This window comes from Stegastes partitus, unplaced genomic scaffold, assembly GCF_000690725.1.
Source record: "Stegastes partitus isolate 25-593 unplaced genomic scaffold, Stegastes_partitus-1.0.2 Scaffold262, whole genome shotgun sequence".
In the NCBI taxonomy this organism is placed as follows: Eukaryota; Metazoa; Chordata; class Actinopteri; family Pomacentridae; genus Stegastes; species Stegastes partitus.
In genome coordinates this window covers 88,398-111,160 of record NW_007577993.1, presented here as the reverse complement: position 1 = coordinate 111,160, position 22,763 = coordinate 88,398, and the positions used below count along the sequence as shown (strand labels likewise).

At 41.6% G+C, this 22,763-nt stretch overlaps 1 protein-coding gene across 2 annotated transcripts; it reads right to left on the bottom strand.

Annotated features, from left to right (window-relative positions):
* Positions 1 to 531: 531 nt before the first annotated feature.
* LOC103357562 (bromodomain-containing protein 1-like) lies at positions 532 to 20,953 on the bottom strand. 2 transcript variants are annotated; one of them, XM_008282168.1, is made up of 12 exons: positions 20,687 to 20,892; positions 17,662 to 19,037; positions 16,831 to 16,987; positions 16,597 to 16,725; positions 15,622 to 15,750; positions 14,852 to 15,164; positions 13,283 to 14,059; positions 13,022 to 13,151; positions 8,545 to 8,675; positions 6,665 to 6,759; positions 6,197 to 6,351; positions 532 to 2,321 (listed from the first exon to the last, which is right to left on the bottom strand). In XM_008282168.1, exons 2-12 carry the CDS (start codon positions 19,017 to 19,019, stop codon positions 2,132 to 2,134), a joined length of 3,564 nt encoding a protein of 1,187 aa, XP_008280390.1. In that variant the 5' UTR covers positions 19,020 to 19,037; positions 20,687 to 20,892; the 3' UTR covers positions 532 to 2,131. The 2 variants fall into 2 exon arrangements, with proteins under 2 accessions (XP_008280390.1, XP_008280391.1); XM_008282169.1 differs by lacking the exon at positions 6,665 to 6,759 and having other exon boundaries at positions 2,207 to 2,321; positions 20,687 to 20,953.
* Between the last annotated feature and the right edge of the window lie 1,810 nt (positions 20,954 to 22,763).

Genomic DNA, 22,763 nt, shown 5'->3' with positions numbered 1-22,763 from the left:
CTGGTGCTGTGTCTTATTGTTCATCCATGACTTCGGTTGTTAAGTTCAGTTGCTGCATGCCACAGGAAATGAGGGGTCAGCAGAGCAATACGTTAAGCCCAGGGCACTTCATTGCGCCTGGCCATCTGTTAAGATCCATGTGGTTGAATGTTTTTCTTTGTCTTCCCCCAAAAGCTTATTTGTATCAGATCCTTTGAGGCTCAAGTAGGTGTGATAAGGGAATTCCTAAGGGAGCTCTGCCTTCTCACTCCTCCGAGTCTGCAGAGCTAATTTGACCTGTGACCTCTGACCTGCAGGACAGTTCTGTCTTTTTTATGGCATGTGACTTGGGTGCTGGAAAGTTCAAATGAAGTTTTTCGAATCCTTTTGGGCATCTGTGTTTGTCCATATCCTACAATGGATGAATACAATTTTTTAAAGAATAAATATAAATTAAAATTATAGCATATTCCCAATTTTTTCGTTATTATAAAAAACAAACAAACAAAACAAAACAAAAAAAGATACAAATAAAAGCCAGGACACGTTCAGTCAGTGATTCAATAAGATTATTTTAATTTTTCAGTGTTTTAGTATAAAAATCCCACCGGCCTGCTGTTGGCTGGTTTCCGCGCCCGTTGGCTATAACTGTGGTTTTTCCCAGAGAATCAGCTAAAGTACCAAATCTATTTACACTCAACATCCACATCCAGAGGGCCAAAGAAAACAAAGTCTACCCATTGCTACCCTGCCAAAATAAAACATCAAACCCTATCACCTCACTTCTCAGATTTAATGCTATCAATTCCCCCCCCCCCAAAAAAAGACTCACAAAACAACAGAAGAGGAGGGGCCTCTACATGTGGCTCCTAGTGTGCCCGCAGTATTTTCTCACAATACTCTCTCTATAAAGTAATGCATATACATTTTCTGCTTTACAATAAATTAGTACAGGCACATTCTCTTCTCTCCCACAGCTAACTGTAGTTCAGTTCAGTAGGAGAAGATGATTCTGTGACATTTTACAGAAGACTTCAACTCAGCACAGCACACAAACAGAAAGGCCAAAAACCTGAAAAACACAACTGAACTGTAAAAAAAACAACAACAAAAACAAAACAAAAACAAAACACAAATAAAACACACTCACTAGTGGGAAACCTGTGGGCAGCAGATTTTTTTTGGTTTCGGTGTGAATGTTGCACTTTAGGCATTTTAAACTTTGAGAGCTTCTATATAGATTTCATATAAATATGTACAAACAAAAAAAGTAGTCCAGTAAAAACATTCAGGTTTAAAAAAAAAAAAAAAAAGGATGCACCTACACAAAAAAATGATGCCAAAGACAAGAGAACTTGAAGATTGAGAACTCAATAACTTACAAAAACTGTAAAAAAGAAGCTGAAATAAAAATGTTCAATACAGTATGCATGTTTGTTTTTTCTCTCCGTAGAGATAGCACCAGCAGAAACACCAACACCGTCAGTGCCAGTGACAACATAGATCATCACCTTTGACTGTATAAATATCAGAACGCCGTGTACCAAAACAGACTGAGGGAGTGAATAAATTAGTGTCAGGCCTTGTACAGGATATTTACAGGAGCTGCTGCTGTCACACACACACTGATGGACAGTTTCATGGCAGTGAGATTGTTGCAGCAGTCTTGCAGCACATTTAAGGAGATCAGAGGTCAAACTCTGACACATTCAACAGGTTTAGACCTGCGATTTTACAGTCCTCACAGCCAAGAGTTGATTTTTATTTTTTTTTTTCCTTTCTTTCAACTTTTTGCACCCGTTAACCGAGTCGTTTTCATTGCATAGCTCTTTGACAAAACAAGATCCATCACAAGCTACAGTATTTCAGACAGGTGGGACTGATGAATGAGGAGGTGTGGAAACAAACTGGTTCCAGTTCACAGGAAATGGTAAACGTGTGTGTGTGTGTGTGTGTGTGTGTGTGCGTGTGTGTGTGTGTGTGTGTGTGTTGTGCGTACGAGCAGAAACAGAGCGCCTTTGCAAAGACTGTGTTCAAAAGGAAAAACTGATAGGACAAAGAGGAGAGATGGATGATGGGAGTCTTGAGATGGGGGTAAGGAAGGTGAGAGGGAGGGCATGAGGAGGCGATGGGGTGAGGGGGTGAGGCGGCATCAGTCTGTGGCAGTGAGGACGGTGCTCGGCTCCAGCTCTCTGCTAACACGATCCAGGTGGTTCATGGCTCGGTCGAAGGCGAGCTGCACAGTTTTTCGGATGGAAGAGTTTCGAGCCTCCATCAGCTTCAATCTGTCGAGTGCCTTGTTGATCCCAAAGGGAGCCATCTTGGATCTAGGAAGCCATTGCCTGAGGAGAGAGAAGACCATTTTTGATAAAGTTTCAGTATTGTTTAACAGACAGCTGCTTCCAGATTCATTGTTTCTGCAGTGACTTTTTTTGGCCAAAGGGGCTCAGAGGACTACGAGGCCAGAGCTTCTGCATGAATTGATAAAGTCTTGATATTTCATGTCTGAAAAGCTCATAGCTTAGATGAAAACAAAGTAGACAGTGTTATGGGAAGGGTAAGAGGTCTTCTTTTTTTTTTGCCCAGGGGCCCACCGTCTCATAATACATTCATTTCTGGACCAACAAAAGCAGCAGAAGATTGATGGATGGATTAATCAGTTCATTACTTAACTATTAAATTAAATTGTTTGGTTGTTTGCTTAAATCAAAACCATTGTCAAGAGCTGATGAGTTTTCAAGCAATTGATGCTATTTAAGACCAGGGTAGCTTTCTTAACTCCTTCTCACTTTTTGTAAGATTGAATTCAAAGCTGCTCTTTTCTCTCTCATCTCCGTAAAAAAGCAATCAGTGTTTTTTGCTAATCTACGTCTTTATAGAAAAATTACTGATGTTTAATTAAATTACAGTTCAAATTTTACTGCCATCATTGTACTGAGACATTTCTAATTAAGTCATTTCACAGTTTACAAAATACAGCCTATTCAAAATGGGCTGATTGTTTGGCTGGCATTGTTGCTGCTTGCAGCTCTCAGTACTGCTGAACAACAGTTCATCCAAACTACTGTACTTCACAATGATTGCATTGGGTGATGAAAACATTAAAACATGAACACTAAAACTGAGATTACCTGAAGCTTCCTCAGGCAAAATCAGCATCATTGAGAAAGAGGGCACTTTCCCTGTCTCTCACAGGGTATAATGTAATTTATTATTTTCGCAATCAATGATTGCTTTTTAAAACTGATGTGACAATAATACTACTGAGGAGTATTTTTATAAACCAATAAAAATGACAAGTACTTTACCAAAAAAAAAAACCACACAAACAGGAGAATGACCAAGGCTTCAATTTCGCACCCTTATTTTCAAATGCATATCACTGTTCAAATAAAACCCCTTCATCTCTCAGATGGAAGAATGTCCAAGAAGTTCAGGCAATGCTCCAGGACATGAGTGAAGGGGAATCAGAAGGGGGAGAGATAACAGCAGTGAAGGAAAAAAATCAATGACCCGTTATTTTCACCTGACAAGGAATCTTTAACTGAGGACAAACAGGCAACATCCAGAAAAAGGCCCAGGCTTCTGTAGACGGGAGAGGCACCGCTCACTCTGTCCATATCATCGTTCATTTCACTCCTCTTAGTTAGGGAAGAGGACAATGGGAGGAAAACTGATGTGAAGGACTTGTGGTCCAAACAAAGGGTTTCCCATTCTTCAGCACTACCATGTCAAAGAACCAGTACAAAGAAATCATGGGTTACCTCTGGTTCAACAGAAAAGACACACAGCTCATCCAACTGTGTAGTGTTAAGTTTGCACTAGTCAGTGAGGTGTGGGAAAGGTTATGTCAAAATAGCATCGTCTGCTATAAACCAGGGCCAGAAATTACTGCCGATGACCAGTTTTACCGACAAAGTCACGTTGCCCTCCCCCACCCCAATACATGCGCAATAAACCGGACAAATTCGGCATAAAGCTCTGACTTGTGGCTAATTTGGAGACAAAATACATGGTCAATAGATATCCCTATTCTATCTTGGGAAAGACCTGAGATGTCCCACGACAGAGCTTAGGGGAGAGTGTGGTCCTGAAATTGTGGAGCCTTTTTAGTGAAGGGGACAAATTCCATGACTGACTATATTTGACAAACTCTTAAGTTGGTCATTGTTCATATTTCTTTATATTCTCAACCACTTTTCAGCGAGAATTGCAATTTTTTTGAAAACATATACTTAAAAAAAAAAAAGAAAGAAAAAAAAAAAAAAAAAAACACCTTCCAGACAGTGGAGAGTCACAGTTACCAGGATTTTTAAGAAAGTAAAAAAGTCTTGTTTCTGGGAAATTGTTCTTGTTTTTTGTCTAAAAAGTAAAATAATCTTGACAAGCAAGTTTTTGCTTAAGAAAATGTGTCTAATTTTAAGAAAATATATCTAACTTTTTCTTAATAATATTTTACAGCTAAAATTGAGCTAGAATTACTAGTAACAAGCAACAATGTGGTGGTTCACATGGTTCACATTAAATCCCAGCAGAGGAACAAGATTGTTTTTCTTATTTTAAGAGTGAGACAAATTGCTAAAGTTCTCAATTTAAGAAACTGCACCAATCATAGTTTGAATTCATCTATTTGCTGCTGGAATTTTTTTGACACTGGCAACTAGAATGTTGCTGGATTATTGTTATGCTGTTAGAACAGGATTAGGACATATGAACTTTTTGACAGTTGCAATATTGTATTTTGTTAAAACATGGAATATATTCTGGTATACTCATTTTAGACAGTAAAAATGTTCCACAGTTCTATGTTAAAGTAGTTGGAAAATGCACTTCTTCAGAGTGGCAGGATTTATTATGCCACTATTTGACTTGAGTGATGCCAAACGTCCAGCTGTCCTGAATGGCTTAAATGAAAAAATGAAGAATGCTTGTTTTCAAATCCTTTTTGAAGAAATTGTGTTTTGTACTAAGCTACTTTTAGCTTATTGTTATTATTATTGTTGAGGTATAATTTCTCAAAGCCAGTTTAATCAAGAATAAAAATGCTTGGGCGCCCCAATAGCTCACCTGGTTGGACGGGCGACCCATGTAGTTCCCTGGCCCAGTGTTCGTGAGTTCGATTCCCACTCACGACAGTTTGCTGTAAGGTCTCTCCCTGTTCATCTCTCCCCTTTCCTGTCTCAATCTCTCACTGTCCTGACTAATAAAGGCAAAAACGCCAGGGAAAAAAAATTAAAAACGTTCTGTTTTAAGAAAATCCATCTCATTTTAAGCTTTTTTTTCCTAACTGGAAGCCTTAATTAAGGTGTAAATTCTTAATTTAAGTAAAACAGTCTTAAAGTCAGCTTAATCAAGAAATCAGAACACTTATTTTAAGAAAATATTTCTTACATAACAGAGTTTCTTTGCTTGTAATAGGCAAACATTTCTTACATTTTAGCCTATTTTTTCTAGTTTGAAGACACATTATGGTCTTAAAGTGGCTAGATATATAGGCTAGTTTTAAGAATTCTAGCCAAGTAAATTTTGCTTACCCCATAGGCAGATTTTTTTGCTTAAAACAAGAAAATTTGACCAGATTTAAGAATATTTGGCTTATTTCAAGTAGGGCTGTTTTTGCAGTGTGTGGTGAGTCAGTCTACAGTGCGAGGAACAACAAAGTGAATCAAATGTGTTAAACAGCTGACTGCACTATTTTCGTTAAGTGTTTAAATAGTTTTGTGTGTGGGTTTCTGCTTAGGGGCAACATGGTGGCACTGTCGACTCGCAGCTAGAAGTTTGCGTCCCGGTTAGGATGCCTGGGATATTTCTGTGTGGAGTCTCCATGTTCTCCCCGTGCAGCGTGGGTTCTCTCCAGGTTCTCCGACTTCCTCCCACAGTCCAAAAATATGCTGAGGTTAATTGGTGATTCTAAATTGTCCATCGGTGTGAATGTGAGTGTGCTTCATTGTCTGTCTCTAAGTGTAGCCCTGTGATAGACTGGTTACCTGTCCAGGGCATCCCCTGCCTTCGTTTTGAGTCAGCTGGGATAGGCGCCAGCCCCCCCTCGTGACCTTAGTGAGGATTAAGCGATGTAAAGATAATGAATGGATGGATGGATGGATGGATGGTTTCTGCTTAACATCTGCCTAATTCTATGTTTTGCTTTGTTTTTTACTATTGATTGTGTCCTGACTGGCGCTCTGCCAACAGTGAAGGGAGGTGGTGAGTGCCTCACCAGCTGCGTCTGCTGTCGAAGAAGTGGACGAGGAAGAGTTTCTCTGCGGACCTGAACTGCATCCGCTCTCCGGCTCTGAGAACGTCCAGCGGTGGCTGTGGAAGCTCCACTCCGTTGTGCCGAGACACCGTCCTCCGAGTTCTGGGATCCATGATCTGTGACGACCAAAAAAGGACAGAGGGATAGACGCTAAGTGATGCGGCGTTCTCACAGTAAAAAGTGTGGCGTACATCCTGGTGGCGCCCGCTGCACAGAAGAAGCCCGCATTCAGAGACACAAGCATGCAAGGCTGAGTCAAGCCCAAAACGCTCTGAGCGAAAGGACCTACTCCACACACACTAGCCAGTCCACCATCGGCCAGCTGGAAGTTCCTGCGTGGCTATTAGCACGAATCACGAGCTACGGCACAGACAATGGGCAGAGGGGCAGACGGGTAATGAGATACAGAGGGGACTAACACTCACTCACCAGGGCAGGGAAGGAAGGATATCCACTACATTTAGCCCAAACTAGTTTAAGAGGCTCCAGAACAAATGAAGAAGCAGCGGAGGGCTTCCACACCTCTACAGGAACAACGACAAGCAAGTTATGAAGGGTTCACTGCAACAGAGAGCACAACCAGTCTGAACACAGCCATACACACAGGAGAGGAGATGAACACACACAGAGCCAGTCTGACCACACACACACACCAATAATTTAGGCTTATAAATGTAATTTTCTATATCTTTTGGATTTGGATGGAAGCAGCTTGCCAAAGTAAGTACGTTTCACCATTAATTCAATGTGTCACTTACATTTATAATCATTATTTGGGTCAATTTGTGTCAGCAGATACCCAAAATAAAGCCACCTGAAAATCAAGCTGTTTATTTGTTTGGTTGTTTTTTGTTTTTTTTTTACCCTTTTTAACACTTTCCAGATTGTTTTCTTTTGTAATGTGCTGGAATACACATCATGAGCAAAACAGCAAGTCAAGGCATGGCTGAGCATTTCCTTGAAACTTCAGTGTACTGACACAGATTCCGACTTTTATAGGAAATCTCAGGAACCAACCCTGTTGCAGGGAAGGCCTATTAATATTCTTTATCAGAATCAGTTGCCATTTCCAACACGTTACTCTAATATTACATCTTGCCATTGTGTAGTGTAGAATAGTGTTTCTGTAGAGCCACAAGTACGTTGGTGTGTCTGAGCGAAAGAAAGTGAGAAGGCATGGCTAGACCAAGAGACTGGGACTTTAAAGATCTGCACAGTCTAAAAGAAGCCATGTCTAAGCCATTTTAAGGCAAATGGAAAAAAACTTCTCTAAATATGTAACTCTGATACACAGAGATGAGTTTTTAACGGTAATATCAATGATCAGAGAGAGATTTAACAGGTCAAGGGCCAAAAAGTTTGACTGGAACAAAATGTAGTCATAGAAAGGTAGTTGTGGATATTTGATTGCAGCCTGTATTCTGTTGTCCATTATCTGATTAACTAGAACTATTGTTGCTATATATATTTAGTCTTCTAAAGTCATGTGAAATTCCTGACACTAGTTTTACTTAGGGACCCTAGGAATAGTAGCAGTTGTACTGGTAATAGCTAATTGAGCTCAATAAACAGTGAACAAAATAAACTAGCGTAAACACTGAGTCTAGCACACAGGAGAAGAGCTTCATAAACACTTGAAAATACAGGGCTTAATTTGACATTTTTCAATACTCGTGATGTGCACCGCTCATTTAAAATCACGTTGGTACAAGAAAAGCAAAGACATTACCACATCCTGCTAAATTACCACGTAGCTGTAGCTGGGATATTGTTTGTGGCCTCTGAGCCAACAATTCACTCTAAACCCAGAGTCAAAATAACGGCCTTCACTCCACTTCTCTCAGGTTTCCTGTTTCTGTTTTCCTCCTTCATTTACCACTTCCTTTGTAGCCTAAACCTACAGTTTGAGTCTGCCAATTTCATTCCAGGACCCTTGAGCCCTTGAACTTCAGTTTAAGAACCAGTGAGGTAGAGTCTATTACTTGGTTACTGGTTGTGAAAATTCCCATTTCAAGGCTTTTAACATCAGAACACTGGACGTCCAAATAACTCGTCCAACTACAGCGCTCTCTGTGTCAGACAGGTGGAACAGTAGAAAAGTGAGACTGTAGCATTTAAGCAGAAAACTATTAAACAAAAAGGCATGCTGGCACAAACAGTATTAGTAGACAAAAAGAGAGGGACTGTTTAATAAGTTTAGTAAATGTCTTGAGGAGACAGAGGTAAGAACTGACATATCAAAGCTTGCTGTGCTGTTTCATGCGCACCCATCTGTTGCTGACCAAGGAGACAGACAATGCTTCTCTCACCTGAAGAGATCTTGGCAGCGTTGCTGAATTCTCCATTCTCAATACAGGTCATCAGAATGCTTTTGTCGTCTACAGTGCTCCGTCGAGCTGCAGCTGGTCGCCCTTTTCCACTTTTAGACACAATGACAGTGCTGAAAGAGATGAGAAAAACAAAGAAAAGCTGGAACTGAAAGCTGGATAAGACAAGTATTTGAAAAATGCCTCACGTGTGATCTGGTAGATCCAAACTAATTTTCAAATGACTGCAGCCAGATGACTCAGTAACACCTACAGCATTGTACTGCTGCCACCATTACATAGCATTTGCACAGTTTCCTGTGACCCATGTTGTTGAGGACCTTTCTATGTAACTGCGAGATTAATTTTTTTCCGCATTACTACTACATACCAAATCTTCTATTTTAAAATAATTTCTTAAATGACAAAATAGGACACTACCGTAAAATCCGGACTATACCCTGCTACTTTTTCCACACGCTTTGAACTAGGGATGGACTGATACCTCTTTCTGATTTCCGATACCGATACTTCAACTTTGAGTATCTGCCGATACCAATACCAATACCAATACCAATACCAATACCAATACCATCTCTCCTCCTAAACTTCTTTGGAAATATCTTATTTGCATGGATACATTTGTTTAAGATGGCTTTATCAAAAGCCTCATACTATTAAAGCATAGACTTTGCTTTTCTAAGAAAGGAAAAAATAGCCAAAAGCATGTCTCAAAGTGAAACTGTAGCTGCTTTATTTGAGCTGCAATTAGACTACAGTGTGCACTCAGTGCCATTCAAATATTTAGAACAGATCAAAATGACACAGCAACATTAAGCTGTAATTTAAAGGTGAAATTACCAAAACTTGGTATTAAATAATAGTACCACTAATAGCCGCTCTCGGCTCTGCGCATGAGCAGTAGTAAATGAGGCCGGAAACGTTGTGGACTGCTGTGGGATCGGATCCAATAGGAAGGGTCTGTCTGCAGAGCCGGAGACCCCACATACAGGGCTGCTGGTAGAGGGCTGCACGTAGAGGCCTGTATTCGTCTTCTACGGCCGTATAAGTGCACGGCTTCTAGTTCAGGTGCGCGATGTAATTTTAAAGGGTGATTTCACTCAAAATATACTTCCAATTTAAAAAATATATATATTTAAGAAGAGTATTTTTAACCCCTTACCGCTCCCACGTCCCGCCGGCAGGACGTGACCACTTTCCAAAAACATTACAGCCAGATGTGCTCGCTCCACAATCAAGTTTCCCGACAATATACACATCAAATGAAATCTCAGAGTCTCCTCTTTCCGATGATATAAACCTTTTTGACCTGCAGCAACCACAGCATTGAACCAAAGAGCTTTTTGTGCAGAAAAGCAAAATGTTAAAATCCGAGTTTTCTTACTTTTGAAGGCTCTCTGCAGCTCAAACATCGGTCATTCCTCACCAGCTTGGTCTCATTCTGTCCGGACAGAACCAGTGAACATAATCCCGTAAAATAATTCTGTCTGTAAAACGTATTAGATCCTCAAAGGCACAAATTCTGCAGTAATGTCTTCCCAGCTTGAGATCAGCTCCGGCTGTTTTATTCATTTCTTCTGGCAAAATCAGCCTGAATCTATTTTAGATCGTGCTGAAAGCGCTACAGTCAGCTTGACGGACGTCTCAGCTTTTGATTGACACCTAGTTTGGCCAATAGGAGGGCTTTGGGGGTGAGTGACAGCCTGAAGGGGCAATGGAGTGTCTCAGACAGTCAACCCGGTTCGCACAAGTTCCACCCTTGTAGATTCAACCAGTCGGGTTGCAGACACTCTCTGACGCTGTAAACTTGTAGCCAATGAGCAGACGAACACGTGGATGTGTCGGAAGGCAGGATTGTGTGTGTGTGTGTGGGTGTGTGTGTGTGGCGGTATCGGATCGGCCAGTTACCACTGTGAAGTAAATCATCCGATACCGTAATTTCGCCCAGTATCAGCCCGATACCGATACCCAGTATCGGATCGGCGCATCTCTACTTTGAACACTGCAGCTTAAACGATAATGCGGCTAATTTATGGATTTTTATGAATTTGCCTCGAGACGAACGTAACATTGAGAGCGACAACGAAAGAGAGACTGAGGAAGTGTGTGACGAAGGTCGTGTCTCAATATGCGTACTTGTCCGTATATGCGTTCTTGCGGACTTGTGAAACGTCATCAGTCGGAGACCAACTTCTGTCCCAACTCAAAGTACGCATCTGATCAAGTATGGATGAAATGCCCGGATGTTTTCTCGCTCCGCTCACATTATCAAGTCTGCATCATGCTTGTGTAGACTTCAGACAGCCAAGTATCCCAGAATGCATTTCGAGCCAACCAGGGGCAAAAGCCGAGGAGAAAACTTTCATCGGTAACGCAAGTTTTTTTTGAAACACTATTGTTCTTGTGACACTAAATGTAGTTTTAAGATTATTTTAGGCAAGAAAGTAGTAGTATAAACGTCAAATATGAGGTCATTTTATCAAGACAAAGCCTGCTTAAAATTGTGCTCCAACGATTTTGGAGACGTGAGCGTCCCGGTTTGACAGCTGTGACGGCGGTCAGCGCTCACAGTAGCCGCCGAGAGCAGCCTGATGTCAGCACGACTTTCTGAAATCTGCCACTGGCTTTGACGGTTGGTAGCGGTTAAACAGGGATATACGTAGTTTAGCGGTCACACTTTGTCCTTACTGTGTAATTTGTTTATTGCTCCCAATTGATTTCAAAGAAGTTAAAGTTAATTTTGATACTTTATATTTTTATTTTGTTTTGTACTCGATCGCTGCCTTAGTAAGTCTGAATAATTTTTTGGCTTTCATTATCTGTAGTACAAAATTGTTCTATTCTTATGACTGCTACTGTGCATCAACATTTAAGCAATGTTTTACTGGAGGGACAGGTGGATAAACATCCTCCTGACTGCTGAGAAACTCCCCAGAACATGAGCAGCTCCATCCTGAACCTTCTGACGGAGCATCTTCAGCAGGATGCTGTTTCCAGCTCCATTGAAGAACATCAGGAGGAGGAGAGGCAAAACGTTTTTCATCTGTGATATGTTTTGTGAAAGATTTTTTTTCCTGTTATAAAATGAAATCTTACAAAAAATGACCCTGTCTATTAATGGTTATATTTATTATATATAGTTCTTGTCTATTGAAGTACTTTTGCAATTAAAAATGTTCAACTGTATTCCAAAGATGAATGATCTGATATACATTGCTGAAGCCACAATTACATTTTCCTCCAACATCTGACCTGTTTGATCAGACACTGTCAAAAAATTAACGGCTTCAAGAAAGATTGTATAACGATATTAGAAACCTCAACATGTATACATATTATTTTTTTATTTATTAAAACGTAAATAAGCAGAGCTGTGTTATTTTATTTCATTTAATTTTGTTGTTTTTCATGGTAAAGATAATCAGAGTAGATGAGCCGAAGTGGTGACATCATATAGTACATTGCTGTCCCAATTGCACATAAACGGCGATGTGTTCTCCCGAGCATGGACTTGCGTACTTGAGTATTGAGAAATGGCCGAAGTAATTCTGAGGCTGTTCAATTCCGACGCTGAACAAGACAACTTTAGTGGTTTTAGTGCGCAGGAGGAAGATGAAGACAGCGATCAATGTCTTTTCATGGTAGGCTACTGCATTTTACATTTTTTTAACCAGCAGTGTTACAGGCATTGTTCGGAAGAAAGCATTTATAGTATGTATTTGTGTATGTTACCGGTACGTATTTTATTAAAAGTTTAAAAAAGTCTTTCTGTGCAACATCTTTCTTTGTAAATATCTCATGTTACAACATGGACACCTGCGGCTTATAGACAAGTGCAGCCTACATACGTACAAAACTTGTTTTCTTTTTCAAGTTAGTGGGTGCGGCTTATATTCAGGTGTGCTCAATAGTCCAGAATTTACGGTATATGATCTCCAAGATTGTAAATCAACTGTGATCAACATGGACCAAAATCCCATGTCTCTATTAGACTAGTGATTATGACATTGTTTGAATGGACTTGGTTTAAATACATTCTATCGTCATTTGTTGTTGTGTGTGAAATATTATTTTGTAATAAGGTCAAATTAAACCTGTGGAATAACAATTCCTAATGTATAAGAGTTAATTAATCAACATCTGAAAAAAATGGACAGGTTAACAGGTTCTGGGGTATTCATTTTGTACATTAAAAAAAATCCATCATATAGTGGGATGGATATTTGAATCTGTTTTTGATCAAGTGAAAAACTACTGTGTATGTAACACTATACATTTAACAACTATGGACCGTGAGTAGAAAGCACAACCTTAAAGACGATTCTGCTGTCACACAGTCTGAGTCTTTAACTAGCCTCTTATTACTTTATGGACAAAACTGTCAAATTATGACATATTTTAGAATACATTTCTGTTTTTAGCCAGCATCGTGGCTGAGGATGTTTCTTCCTTAACTCACCTTGTGCTGCAGAGGATGGTTCCGGTGGAGGAGATGCTCGATTCAGAGGCACAGCGGCGACGAGGCTCCAGCAGACGGGGAGACGGTGAGACCACCCCTTCATCCTCTACCACAAAACCATTTGCTATTCCTGAGGGGGCAAAAAACAAAGGAAATGTGTCATATTGCAGTTAAACAACAACTGTACAGTAAAAATGAAGGTAAAAGTTTTATTGATTTTGCTTTAGAGCTAAAACATAACGGCTGATCATGAGTGGGTACCTGTGCCGAGGCGTTTGATTGGCGACTCCTCATCCTCCTCAACATCAGCGCTGCTGCTCCGGGTTCTTTTCTTCGGCAGGAGTAGTGTCTCCAGTCGAGGTATCACCACTGACAGGAAGGTTTTGGCTCCCAGATGTGGTGTCGACACAGCGGATGTCTCTTGGGTCTTGGATGGTTTCTGCGGGCTAGCACTCTTGGACTTTCGGAAGAGGACATTAGTCCGTCGGTTGCAGGTGCTAGAGGCGTCCATGTGGACGTCACCATTGAGGAGCTGCGGTTCTGGGATGTGCCCGTTGGGGGTATCCAGGGGCACTGAGGTAGATGTGTTGGTGTCATCATCAAGCTCCATGGGAGTCTGGTCCAAAAAGGGTTTGACTGGCTTCAGAGAGGGCGGTTCTGAATCACTGGGCGAGATGCTGAGCTGGGACGGTGAGGGTAACAGCTCTAACATTGGAGGAGGTAAAGACTTGCCCTCCAGTGTTGTGCAGGGGTCTGTAGGGGGTTCAGGTAGTGGTTTCTCCTCTGACTCTGACTCTGACTCTGACTCGGCGGGATTTGGGCCAGGATCTGGGGACATGGGTGATGACGATGGCAGGGACTTCTTCAGGCTTATCTCACTGCGGACTTCCATGATGGTCTTCTTGAGTAGTTTGAGCCTCTTGCTGCGGGACGGGCTGTTCTTCATGGCTGTGCTCAGGTCCAGCTTCTCCAGGAGCTCCCTCAGTTGATCCTCCAGAGGAGTCTTCTGACGGTATGTCGGAGTCAGCAGGCGGTCCACTGAGAAAGACAGACAGTCACATAATATAACCACAGCATTATCTGAGTTACATCACCTCAGCACTTCACTGTCAACTAACAACACTGTTTGCAGTTAATGCATCGACTGACAATGCATGACTGCAAGTCAAATGCCACGTCAACTGATTTTTAATTCTGGACTGACATTTCATCTTTCATTCATTACTCTTAAAAACGACAGTTCAAATGCTTGCATCCCACTATGCACTTAGATAAACTCACCCCCAGTTCCACTGCATAGGCTGTAGTTGCTACTCCTTAATGTTTTCAGCACCAACAACTCAACTGCTAAGGAACTGCAAACTTGAAAATGACATTTCAAATGCCTTCAGGCATTACTCATTTTAGCTGAACAGCTCATTTCAGCATTCATACCCCACATTATCACAGAAGAGACACTGCACAGTAATTAACAGGACAACGGCAAAAAGTTTAGTTTCAGCTGTTCAGGGACCATTGTTGGTGATATTACCCACCTTTTGCAAACGGTGTTTGAAGACTACAACAGGCGTCAGGTTTAACTGCTTTTCTACTACGGCAGTAAGTAATTCAGTCAACTAATATACTTATGTCCTGATTGTTTTACTAGTTGTTGGTCAACAGAATGTTCACAGTAATGGAATTTAAGCAAATCATGTTGGTAGAACTTCTTCAAACTGCTCCACAGATTATGTTTTGAAATTTTCCAGGTGTAATAGCTTTATTGGTTATTCAGCAAATACGAGTGGTTTTTTGATAGATTTACTGCGGCATAAAGATCTGTCTACCTACCATCTTCCCAAGAGAAGGGGAGTGGCACCTCCAGTTTTGGGGCTTCAGGCAGATGCAACCCGCTAGGGAAGTCAAAGCCGATCCTCTCTGCCTCTCTGCGGGCCCTGCGGATGATAACTCCTCCATGGTCCTGCATCCGCTGAGCTGCCTTGTAGAAAAACGTATCCTTGGCATTGTATGACATGCAATTGGCAATTATGAGGTTGAAGTCAGCCTCAAACTCCTCCAGAGTCCTGTAGCGGTGGGTGTCTATGTGTTTCCTCATGGTGGAGAAGTCCATGGGGTTCTTAATGTGGTCCAGATAGTCAGGGACCTGCAGGGGACAGAGGAGACATGTGAGAGACCGCAGACTGTTATTTTGTCATTCACTGAAAACCGTATCTTACAACCTTGTGAGACATGGTTGAAAAATCTGATACAATAAGCAGAGAAACAAAAATGTTTTAGTTTTTGGTTTAGGGTGTGTTCAGTGGCGGTTTCCCTCATACAAATCTGTACCTGTCACAGTGCTTCAAAAGCAATCACTGACTACTTATAGCATTATGAAGCAACCATTACTGACTAGTTCAGCACATACACACACACACACACACACTGGACAGAATTCCTAAATAAACAGCTATGATAAAAGCCCCTTTGTCAGAAACAGGAGTTCTTAAGTGGCAGTACATGTTGGAAATTTGATGTATGTGTGAATTGGAATAAATTCTTCTGCTCTGTATGTCATTGCTTTAGATTATTTCTGATCAAAATGATAAATGGTTGCAGACCTCCTTGATGCTGACAGGCTGGGCAAAGATGCTGTACTGGTCTTTCTCCTGTAGCTGACTGAGCACGGCTCGTAACAGGATGTTGAAGGGTGTCAGCTGCACCTCCAGCACCGACTGCTGTAGTTTCATCTGAAAGGAAAAGAAAGTCAGACACCTTCAATATACATGAAGAGCATCAGATATGATCAATAATCACAGGTCAGTGTTTACATGACTGTGTGACAAAATGAAAAGTGAATTTGTGTCCCCTTCTTTACATAGTGGCAATTGGGACACTCTTCACTTGTACAAAGATTCATTGACAGTCAATGTATTAGATTTTTGTAGCAAATAAAATAAGATTATACAAGTGGTCAAATTTGTGAGTATAATATGTACATTAATGTTTGTATAATAAGTGAAAATTTCACCTAATGTTCTCCCTGAACACATCAGTGAAATTCAGGAGATTTTGGGCCGTAGCTAATGATCCACATACGTTTCTTAAAAGAGGAAGTTGTTTATAAAGTTATCATAGTGTGTTTCTCCCGTGTTCGAGTGGCTGCATGTGACACAAATCCCACAAATAATGTGAAATCTGGCAGAAGCATGTTCACAAAGGACATCTCTATCCTCATAAGCAAAATTATGACAATAAAACACCTCTAAGTAGTTTAAGGAGGACCCTAAATTTGCTCTGTATTTTTTGGCTAAAAAAAGAAAAAACACCCTCCTTCTGTAAAAGTGGATGGAAATGTATTTTTTCTAAAAACATGTCAATGGCAATATAATTTGAGATTTCTCCATCTTATAGTCTATGTATGTCCTTCAACAAGGAAAAAATATTCAAAATAAAAAAGTTGAAGTGGGAAGCACCAACTGATTTGACATGGAATGTCCCATATGTTACAACAGGTAACATTGTTGTCATTCATAGATTTTGAATTAAGCTTTGAGCTGGTGAAAAAGAAGCAGTACAATTCGACAGGATTCTACCTCCTCTCTTTTCAGCTTCTCCCTCTTCCTGATGAGCTCCAGCAGCAGGCGAGCTCGCTCCAGATCGTGGCGAAGACGGTGCCACTCCTTCAGCTGCTCTTTCAGTGCCTGGTTTGTCTCCATGCGGTCCTGAAGGAAACAAAAGTTTCTGTTCAGTTCAGTTTCTGTGTACAAGAACTACATTAAACAATAATGCTGAGATGTCTGCAGCCAGTGTGTCTCAACAGCACTAACCGCAGGCTTAGCTTTAGGTGGCTGAGGGTTGGCTTGTAGTCGGCGAATCAGTGGCACATTGTTCCTCGACTGTCTCTTCAGCACCCAGTAGCTCAGCACCCGCTCAACAAACAGACGCTTCTTCTGAACTGCCACCTGGTTCAGGATGATGTCGAAACTGGCCCATAGGGATAGAGAAAAGATATTGACCCAAAAATACAGTACTTTCTGTTTAACAGACCTTATATTTTATATATATATATATATATATATATATATATATATATAGGTGGTTGGGCTCCCAATGGCAGGCACCTTCACAGCAGTTCTGTCGTCATTGGTGTATGAATGTGTGTGTGAATGAGTGAACGAGAAAACATTGTAAAGCGCTTTTGAGCACCACTAAAGTAGAAAGGTGCTATATAAGTGCAGACAATTTACCACATCAGTAATCTGTAATCAGTCTGTCTGCTTGTCATACTGCCCAATCAGACTTCGATTTAGTAATGCCACCCTGTTCCTCAACCGTACATATTAACATTGTGGAATAGAGAATTAGCTTGCACTACAGTGGAGTAATACCAGAACATGTCTCTGGGAAAACAACAACTTAAGCTAGGTACTTGACTGCATGTTGTTGAAACAAATCACCAATTTTATGTTACCCCTTAAATATTTATTTATTTAAGGGCTTCCATTGCATTTGTCTAATCTTCTCTCTATATATTTGAGATCACTAACTGTTTTTTCTGAATTCATAAGCTACAAAGTAATGAAGTTGAAGTTTTATGATGAGAAAAGCAAACCTGAGTCGACTGAGTATAGATTTTGTAGTTGTAGTTTCCTGCTTACCTTGAAGCAGTGATACTAGGCCTGGAGTTGGCTGGGATCTCAGGTTGTGGTTCAGCTTCAGGCTCTGTTCTCTTACTCTTTTTCTTCTGCCAGCCCTTGGCCCTGGCCTTCCCCCTCTTGTCAGTTCTCTTGTGGCAGGCTCCATTTTTGAGGTGTGGCTCCTCATAGATGTTGAGTGGCCGACGGTCACAACCTTCAGGCGTGTGGCTGCAGCAGTAGGCGGTCTTTTTCACAGAAAAGGTGGTGGCGCCAGACTCAGTTACCTCTTTCACAGGTTCCATCCTCATGTAGAGGCCAGCCTTTTGGGCGCAGCTGACATGGAAGGCAGTGTAACAGTTGATCTTGTCACACTGAATGCATGCTCCAGCACCCTTCTCCTTACACAAGTAGCAAGTGAGCTTCCAGCGGGCTGGTGGGATGTTGCGAACACCGTCAATGGGCTCAATGAAAACAGTGTCTGAGAAGCCAACTTCGGGCACCCACAGAGCACACGCTACATGACCCCAGCGATCGTCGTCTGTCTTCTTCAGGGCTCCTCCTCGGTTGGGGCAGAAGACGCATTCAGCTGGCCGCGACGGACACTGCAAACAGTGGCGGCACAGCCACTGGCCCTCAGGAATGTACGGCACACCGTAGCACTCCTGGTGTACGGCAATGTTGCAGGAGTCGCAGAAGAGGATGACGTTACTGTCTGCTCCATCTCCATCCATGCAGATGCAGCAGACGGCGTCCTCATCCACCAGTGACTGCAGGTCATTCTGACCCTGCGTTGCTAAGTATGACTCCTTTTCAAAGCGGTCCATGAGAAACTCAAACAGGTTGTGCGACACCTGGCTGATGCCGTCACTCTTCCTTTTCTCATTAACGAGCTCTAGCCAGGCATAGTCTTCCTCATCCATGTCATACTCCACCTCCTCATCTAGCTCTTCTGCTGTCCTCTCAGTGTATTTGTAATAGGCTGCCGGCCTTTTTGGCACCACCGGCAAATTGTATTCAACCGTTCTAACCTTTGGTTCCAACAGGCCACTGGTGCTGCTGCCATGTGAGGCTGTGAGAGCCGCATTCTTCTTCTGCTGGTTATTTTTGAGGCGCACAGAGCGCACCAGGACCTGCTGGGGCTTCTCGTTGTTCTCTTTGTTGCTGTTACACTCCATGATCTCCTGAGCTGTGGGGTCATCATCAGTGATGACGTCCAGCTTGTCGTAGATGCTGAGCCGGTGCACTCGGCCATCCACCTCCAGCTCCACCATTCGCTGAGCCTGTGCGTACGTCAGTGTCTCCCGGTTGGGCGACGGCTTGATGGGAGAAGACTCCCTCTTTAGCACTGATGGGCGGTGATTTCGACCTTTTTTCTTCATGTTGAAGCTATGAGGACCCTAAAAACCAAACAAATTAAACAATCTTGTAAGTAATTCACTGATGTAAACATCAGCAATTTTTCACATCATTATTTGCGCTGTGAAGCAACAGCTAGCACACAGAGCAGAGTACTATGTATTAGACCTAACAGAACCTGAAGTAATGATTTACAGCTTTAACTCTTAATGATGCCTTACAGGAACAATGTTGGGCAGTCAATGTGTTTACACAATAATGTCACGACCTCTTCCGGCCTTCAACCGCAGAGGACAAAAAATTATGCAAAAATAATGTCTGCATCTGTGTCGATAGAGAGATCTGCTTTGTAGGTCCTGCTTTATAAAAGGTTAAAGATTTCCATGAGCTGCCCACAACATTTATACACGTAAATGGCTGACTGTTAAACTGCGATATCCTTTTTACAGGAGGAAAAAATACACAATTTTAGACATTTAGACCAAAACCACCAGGATTGTTGTATAACTCAACATGAAATAAGATTTGCAACATAAAACAAAACACTTATAACAGTAATTTGGCATGTCTACTGACTATATTTAATACTGGTATGGTGACTTTAAACATCCTATAACAAAATAAGACAAACTGTTAAATGCATTTGTGATCAGTAAAGAACTGTCTACATCTGGGAAAATTGTCACCACAAATTTCCCAGAGCTGCATTCGATATGTTAATAAGGTGCAGCTTTGTCTTTGCAGCACTCCAAAACTATAAATATGTGCAGTTAAATATCAAATGCAAAAAATGAAATGCAGCAAATACTTCCTCCCAAGTAATGTCTGCTACCTTTACGATTTTAACATTACCAATTTCAGCCCTGTGTGTTTGTATCATCCTGTACGTTTTTTCTCAGTTTAATATGAGCAACAGCAGTCATTTTGTATTCCAACATACTTGGCCAATAAAGTTGCTCTTCCTCTAAAACTCAAAATAGTATTCAACACTTGTAACCTCGCAGGCTTCTACAAGGACAAAGGAACTTAAGCAAAGTAACTTCACATGTAAAGCTCCATGTGTGTTTGTGCACTTTTATTTTGTCAGATCAACACTCTTTCAGTTGGCTGCTGAATTGTACAGGGGGCGGAAACATAGCGTTCACTGGATGAATGAAAAATGCACCGAGAGCAGCACGCCTCCACGGCGACAACAGCGAGCCTCAATCGGATCAGCTTGCCTAGCAGAAGTCGCTGAGAGCTGGTTATTGTTGCACACCATCGGCTAACAGCAGCAGCAGCTTCAGCTCGTCCTGTGTTGATCTACTTGGTCATGGACAGCGTTAGCTCAGAACAACTACATTATAACGTTCATCTGCACGATAAGTCGAACCTCGTCCAGGGTTTCAAACCAAACAAGATATGTTAGCGGAAAAGACGAGCTAGTGGTGCCCCCAAACAGGCGACGGCCTTTCCGGTGGCTGGTAAAACGCATTAGGACACTCCGTCCACAAACTGGGCTAACATTAGCTTGCTAGCACTATACTAACTGAGAGGGGGAGGAAATATGGCGACCAACACAACAAGAAACTACCTCAACTGAAAAAGTTGGCTTTTCCTCAGAGCAGCACAGGTTGCTTTTAAGTTTAAACCTGTCCAGAATGTAAAGGGCTGGTATTTTAAGGTGAAGACAGAGTAAGACAAAACTTACCTTAGTATTTTTACGAATTCAGCTTATAAAACAGCAGCAATGGCGGTGCGGCCTGCGGAGCGGAGCGGGAGTTAAATCCACATTCAGCCCGCTCATCCAACAGCGGCCGCGGCTCGCGCTGAACCGAGTCAAACCTGAGAGTGGCCGATAGGTCTCCAGGGCGACGGAGCCGGGTTCAGGTGTTAAACTCGGATATCAGTATAAACAGCGATCGTGAGGAAAAGTGGAAAAGCAGTTAGAAGTGGCAGGGCTCAGCGGCGGCCCGAGCTTCTCTTACCCCACAACAATGCGGTGGTGTGAGACGCTGCGCAGCGACGTCACCGCGTACACGCGAACACCAGGAAGTCGCTTCAGCTTCGGGTGCTCCTACAAGACTCTTCAGTCGTTTCATCCGCTGGCATTTCACATACAGGATCCTAATGTAAGCATACATCGGTTAAACAAGACTTTAAAATAAAACGATTTGTTTATTATTGTATTTTTGTACTTTTTGTTATCGCCAACGTTATTCCAATAGAAGGAATTGGTGCATTTACTTGGGACTATTTTCCGCGGCGGATGATCAACATTAAAGCATTTTTCGATTTGAGGTATCGTTAGCCTCATAGCATACTTGCCTAAGTCATATTTTCATGTTTTTGGGAAACAAGAAAAAACACAATTTTTATAAATTACATTGGTATCTATTATTGATATTTTAACAGTACATTCAACCAGATGTGTGAACAAATATGCAAAAAGAAATAGACCTATTATCAATTGTCTAACAAATAAAACATGACTTAGGCAGAATTGTGCCTTGGGCATTTTTGTCTTACATAAATGCAAACATAACATAACTAGAAACGTAACATAACTTGAACCTTAACCAAAAAATGGCATCTACAGGAAGCAGACTGGCTTTGAGGGTGAATCCCTGTGTACTACTGATGAGGGAGGTCGTCATAGTACTGGTGGGCTGCTCTTGGTAGTGCTGGTTTCATGGCCTGCAAGTCATTGCATTTCCTCATAGTGATTGGCAATGTGGCAGGAAAGAGTGGCACCGTGTAATGGTTCTTCTTGGCAGATGCTGATTCGGTGAGGCAGGTCCTCCCAGTCAGACTCAAACTCCAACTTGTACTGGATCATACCTTAGAGCCCTAAGGTCATGGACTGTGGGGTCACCAACTTTTTTACCTCGTCAAATATTGCTGACATAGGCCCCAGATAACTTCATGAAGTCATTGTGGTATAGCTGAGTCACCTTGTATGGGGATGGATGCATTCGTGCCGTCTCAAAGATGGCAATGTAATCACGTGGAGTGTGAATATCTTTGATGATGCGCCGCTCAATGAGGCTATGCATGGAGTCACACTCCATTTGTGCGACAAGTGGTGCGTAAAGTGTGCATAATGCGTCAGTCCTCCATCTTGTTTGTTTTGGGATCGTTTTGGAGCGCAAAAACTCGGCAAAACATACAGAAAAGAGAAAATACACAACAGGGGAAGTTGTGGAGGCTGCACAAGTCAAGAGAGCAGCTGCCCTGATGCTTTCTTCAAACAGAGGCTGTTATAACCTGCGGCTCATAGAAAATAAGCAAGTGTCGTAGGGCTGAGAATATGTGTACAGTTTGAGTTATACAGTAAACATACAGTTTGCAGTGTTTGTTGTTAGTGTGAATTGTGAATATATATTTAAACTTGCCTATAACACTTGTTTTGATGTAGTCTTATTATAGCTTTTTATGAAAAATATACGTTTTATTTAGTGTTTATGATGAAATATAAATTTCTATAACTAACAGAGTGACTCTGTGTCCAGATATGGATTCCTCTGGGTATAAGCTTTCAATAGAACCTTCACTGATGTCTGTAGGTTCAAGCATTCAAAAGATATTACACTTTTTCTTTACATTTTCAGTGGTGTCCAATTTGGATAGATGTGGATAAAACAAAAGTCCCTCAATAAAACGTATGAACATACCAGTATAAAAATTGGTGTCAGATTATCAGTTTTACAGATATTGTTCCCAAATTTGAAATATGAGTGCAATACAACTTTTTCTGTTGACACACACTGTGTTTTAGTTCCCACCTC